We start from the raw sequence: 5655 nt of genomic DNA on the forward strand, positions 1-5655 counted from the left end.
TCAAGTTTCAATATAAAAAAATGAAAGTTTACTCTAATCGGCGATACCAGGATACAAAAAACTTTCTTTTATTCGAAATGCTCATTTTCATTTTTCTCTTGTTTACGCTTGATAATAGCTGCCTTTGGTCGCGTTGACAGAGTGCGTGCATTAAACAATATATGCTAAAACAACTTCAAAACACCTATATCTCCATTATTTTTTATCGATAAAAGCTTTTAGAAACTTATTTTCGAGAGACCTTAAATATTAAAAAAGAAAAATCGATTTTTTCCTAGAATATATCTTTAAATATCTTCAAGATACATTAAAATAGTTGAGAGACATCGATAATTGGCCAAAGTGCTATTCGTAAATTCGATTTCCTCAAATAAATAACACCTTCGGCTTTCCTTTCCAGGCAATCCGAGGAGGGTGCCCGCGAGGAGGGTGTCAATGATGGAGCTCGGCTTCGCCGACCGAGCTCGCTCGGTGGACAAAACTGCGGACGACGGATCTCACTCCTTGCCGGACTGCTGGAATGTTCAGAGAGTACGCCTTAACTCCCTCGCCTGCTCGCCCGCCCAAATGCCGACTCTGTCGACCGCCCTGATCACCTCCTCCACGTCGGAATCATCGGAGGATGTAGATGACGAAGAAGAGGAAAAGGCTTGACCCTTGGGGACCGTCGCTGAGGAGCGACAGTCCTCCTTCACGGATGTCGAGCGTCGACGTCGTCGGCCCTTCCGACGACCACCGCGACATTCGTTGCTCACTTCGCTCCTGCGACGACCGAGTGCCCCCGTTTGAGAAGATCTGCCCTTGACAAGCCGCCTTCTGCAGGGGCCATCTCACGAACCTGAATCGGCCTGAATTTTATTAATACGCCCCACAAATATGCGAAACAAGACGTTGCGATGAATAGATTCCAGGAGAAATGACTGTGCAAAGAGAGACTGTGAAAAACACATCGAAGATGAATTAAATTCTTTTGAATTAAATTTTGTACGAGGAGAAATATTTAGGAAGACGCGAAAATTTCATTAATTGAATGAAGGTTATACAAGAAAAGAGAAGATATTCTTTTAAAAAGTTAATGATGACAAATTTTTCCGCGATGGTAACGCAAAAAAGTGATGAATCTCTCTGGAATGAACGATCTTCTATTCTTCCAGTTTGGTATTCGGTATTCGCGAGACAGCTCGCCAATTCGGAAGGAAACGAAACACGTAGACGAGATTGAAATTTGATGAATCACTGTTATTTTTTTCTGCACGTCGCATGAAATGCATTCGCGAGAACGAGGGCGCTTGTCAAGAGCAAGGGCTTCTTTCTAAATCCGTCTTTAAGACGTCTTGGATTTGTGGCCTTATAAGGACTATAAAAGTGCTTGGACGCCGATGACTTGTACGCTACCGTCGTCGTCATTATCGGCGCAAAATTGTCGGTGCTATTGATAAAAGTGTGTTTGTGTTGTAAGAATTGTTGCGCGGCGCCGTTAAATGCGCCGCCAGCTTGTCCCAAGATTTACCACGAGTACCTTCTCTCGGGGGTGGATTAGACGATGATCATCGCTGTTGTGTACTACGCGATTAGCTTACGGTCAGACTAATCGACTTAGTAGAAAATTACGTATAAAGTCGGATTAAACACTTAAGTCGCTGCCACAATTTACTATAAATTCTGAACATAATTCTGCCAGTAGGATAATGACAGAAAAAAAAAACTTGCGCCATAATGTCACTTCTGGTAAAAATATCCAATTTTCAATAAAATAAATGATTCACGTTACTACCTAACTATTTTATGATATCATTTTCTATAGAGAAAATTTAATTTTTATCTCCACGTCGCTTGATAGGAAATATTTTTATTCTTCCTAACAAGATTTTGAAAAGTGCTCATTTTGTGCACATCAAATTCTCAAACTCATCAAACTGTCAATTATAGATATACTATGAAACATCTCTGCCATAAGCTTTTGAAAATAATGAAAGGAAAATAATGAAGGAAAATAGTCGAATGATTGAGAATTAGGCATTCATTAATCATTCGATCAAATCTACGCTTTGTTCGTTAAGTCGATAGTCTGGCCGTAGCTTCGCAAAACGACATTAATCCAACATTAGGTGCGTTATATCGTTAGTAGTCTCGTTATCGTGTTTCTGACGCATGTTACGCACGCATGAATGCAACGCGGTACGTCGCGGTATACATAGATGACATCTTGTAGCGACACATCCCCAGCTGAATTTAGGAGAATTAATTCCTTTCAAACGAACGGTTACACGCACATGTTCAATCGACGGTGCAACTATCAATTGCGTAGAACCAGATGAGAGAGGTGCGTACAGGTGCGCCGCTCTTCTCTTCGAGTATGGCCTTAAAGAAACTTTTTCAGCAAGCGGATACTCGTGAGTAACATGGTGCCTGGTATATGATAATACACTGTTATAATACATTGTTAATATCGCGCGGCCACGGCACCTCTTGGTCAATATTTAGTGAAAAGCCGCCAGAAGCATGTACATACGGTTTTTCTTAGAAAAGGTACGCTAGAAAATTATCGGCATTCTCATCGTTGTCATCCTCAGCAGCATCCTCATCCTCACTATTTTTGTTATCGTTTAGTATTATTTCGTCAGTGGAGAAAGAAAGAAGAGAGAAAAATAAAAGGAGGCGGAGTGCGACCACTAGACCATTCGGTATTCTAGTTATTATTGTTACACTTGTTACTATCACTAGTATGTGATTATACTAGTTCTACTATTAATAATTAATAATTATAGCCATCGCTCGGCGCGGGCGGAAATCAGAAGCGTCGAGTTCTTGCTAGTTTCGAGGGGAACTTGGTCAACAGAGTCTTTTAATAGTTGGAGACTTATTTTGATTATCAAAAATACGAATCGAGAATAGAGAATGAAGTTAAGAAATGGGATCGCCTGAAACAGTAGAACCTTGTCATCAACCGTCCCAAACATTTCTATTGTAGGTATATTACAGAAATTGCTATCTTCCTTAGGTCCGATTGTACCAACGTTACTTTAATTTTAAGTGAGGCTTAAAACTCTCTTTGTTCCTGTCTCTTTTCAGTTTTAAAACGAGGTAGAGAGAATTTCGCTGAAAATCAGAGTAATATTGATGCAACCGAGCCTTAGGCTCATTCTTTTTAGTTGAATATTTTGCACTGTTTACTTTTCCTCTTTTTCTCTACATTGAAGAAAAAAAGAGAAAAGTTGAATTATGCCAAAAGTTCAACTAACAGGAATCTCTTGTATTTATTTTTGCGTCGCTCATATAACAATTACCTAATACCGATTTTATTCTTGCCATAATTAGACTCAATAGGCTTTTGACTTTTACCAATTACCTCATGGTTCTTTGGGACCCTGTGATTTTTATACTTCCTTATAAATGCATTATTGTAATACGGATCAGTACTTAATTTAGCGTACGCGATCTCTGATACCGAATCACTTTTGTATCACGTAAGGGTGACAGGGTATAAGTTCGCTTTGTAAAAAAAAACAGAGAAAAACACACGGGTTTTTTGTGACGATAAATAAAAAATGATTTCGCACAGATTTGGAAGTTCCCCTCGCATGGAATATTCCTCGCGGCCTTTAGTTACTTAGACCGGATAAAAAAACATCGGACTAGTCTTTAGATGCTAGTCTCTACGCTGTTGATTTGTTAAAAAGGAAATAAATGTTTATTTCTTAAAACATTATTACATTTGATATTTTTATTTCATATATAATCTCTTACCTCTTTATCTGCCAATTCCTTAAAGATCATTCTCACCTTAAAGATCTTATAATAATAACACTTGATTTTTAAGAAGATCGATACTATTTTTAAACTGTTCATCCTTCCTTACTGACATCTTCCTTCTTAAAAAGAAAAATAAGAATTATAAATATTTCTGTAATTATATGCTTCCTCGAAAGTTCCTCAAATTATTTCCAAGCAAGAATATTTCCATGAACTTCGAATATTTCTAATGTCACGATCATCTGAAAATAACATCTTAAGTCGTCTTTACTACACAGAACAATTATGAACCAGGCAATAAAGTAATTATCGTTAGTTGATGAATGAATTGCATCTTCGATCTTCTGACGATCGCTCTACGAAAGCAGAACAGTCTTCGTGATCACACGAGGCAGATCGAGTAAGTGATTTTCGTGCAATAAAGTCGATTACGGAATAAACATGCCTGGGGGTGTTGTATTTCTGGTCTGTATCCCCACTTTGAGCTACGAGCATCAACTTGTATTCGGTGTGCCGGTAAAACGCTCGAAGAAGATCGAAAAGAGCAAAAATAAAATCATAGGGCCGAAGGTAGACCTTCGTCTAAAGGAAACAAAAAGTCGTGCGCAATTACTCACGCTTGATGATGATGGCGATAACGAAGACGACGACGTCGGTATTGATGTTGGTATTGAAGGCAGAAAATATCCTCGCGGATATCCCACGCGGTCGAAATCACCGGTCTTCGTGTCGATGGAAACGGTAAAGTATAATAAAAAACATTACAAGAAAATAAAACATAGACTATAATACGAAGTTATAAACGATAAGATAATATTATCAAAATTAAATGAAAAAATGAATTGTACTTATTAAGTAGATATATATCTATAATTATAATTATAGATTTCACATTTCTTTTTAATTCTTTGATTTTGACTCTTCAACTTTAAGATAACTTTATATTTTAAGAGTTTAACTCGCTTTCAAAGATAGAGAATTTTCTTTGTAAATAGCTCTATGATTTAATTGTATTCAATACTCTAAGTTTTATTAATTATATCCACTCTTATTAACTTATGAGGTTTGCTTTTACAGGTGTTGGAAGAGCTCCTTAAAAAGCTAAGAGTAGAACATGTTGTATGGTGCAAGGACAAGGAAGACATGTATTATGAGGTACGGCCAAAGTTGCGGATACATTTCCATCTAAATGTATATGCGAGAAATTAATTTATTCGGACATTATGCATAATGCTCGGTTAAAATAGGCAGGCATTATGCATATTGACCAACCATTATGCATGATGTTCGAATTAATCATATTTCTCGTAACATATATATATTTCCAAATGATGAATGCAAACAAAGCTTTCTGGTGGAAGGTGATATTTCCAGTACCCGCCGGTGAACCCTGCGAAAATTGTATACATTGCCTCACCGAGTTGGGTATTGGTGTTAAAATGAACTCAATAGTCAGGTGAGTTTACGCTGAACTAAAGAAATCGCACAAGTTTCAGTACGTTCGAAGTTATGATTTTGGTCATTGATTTTTTTATTTTTAGCGTAATCCCGACGCAATGTACGTACAGCGGTGTGAACGGTACAAAATCGTTGGCTGTCAAGGACGACGTTGCTCGCAGGTTTTTTAAATTGATTTTTGCTGAGATTAGCGTAAATGAAAATATGTTCATGTATTTTCTGTTATTCAGACGGAAAGAATCAGAAGACCGTAAAAACGCTTGGGACGATTTCGTAGGCTCTATTAGATCGAAATTGACAGTGAAACAGGTCGTCGATGGCGTTCGCAGTGGTGGTGATCTTACCTTCGATTACATGTGTCTTGTATTAACTGCGGAGTAAGAAACAAACTCTTATTATCTTTATATATATATATATATATATATATATACACACACACACACA

The 5655-nt window shown here is 37.6% G+C and overlaps 2 protein-coding genes across 6 annotated transcripts in view; both read left to right on the forward strand.

Annotated features, from left to right (window-relative positions):
• LOC108690560 (probable Na(+)/H(+) antiporter nhx-9) overlaps window positions 1-1729 on the forward strand; it is a 21061-nt gene extending 19332 nt beyond the window's left edge. For 2 of the 5 annotated variants that reach the window (XM_018197921.1, XM_018197920.1), the window contains exon 18: window positions 401-654. In XM_018197921.1, the coding sequence (XP_018053410.1) occupies window positions 401-654 (254 nt within the window). Of the gene's footprint in view, window positions 1-400 lie in introns of all 5 variants that reach the window. The other 3 variants (XM_018197923.1, XM_018197922.1, XM_018197924.1) reach the window with 2 other exon arrangements.
• Window positions 1730-4110: 2381 nt separating this feature from the next.
• The window catches only part of LOC108690548, a 4091-nt gene continuing 2546 nt past the window's right edge, over window positions 4111-5655 (forward strand). Inside the window, exons 1-4 of the mRNA XM_018197903.1 lie at window positions 4111-4494; window positions 4831-4908; window positions 5115-5209; window positions 5295-5588. Coding sequence (XP_018053392.1) covers window positions 4195-4494; window positions 4831-4908; window positions 5115-5209; window positions 5295-5588 — 767 coding nt within the window. The 5' untranslated portion in view covers window positions 4111-4194. The remainder of the gene's footprint in view (window positions 4495-4830; window positions 4909-5114; window positions 5210-5294; window positions 5589-5655) is intronic.

This window comes from Atta colombica, unplaced genomic scaffold, assembly GCF_001594045.1.
Source record: "Atta colombica isolate Treedump-2 unplaced genomic scaffold, Acol1.0 scaffold33, whole genome shotgun sequence".
Lineage (NCBI taxonomy): Eukaryota > Metazoa > Arthropoda > Insecta > Hymenoptera > Formicidae > Atta > Atta colombica.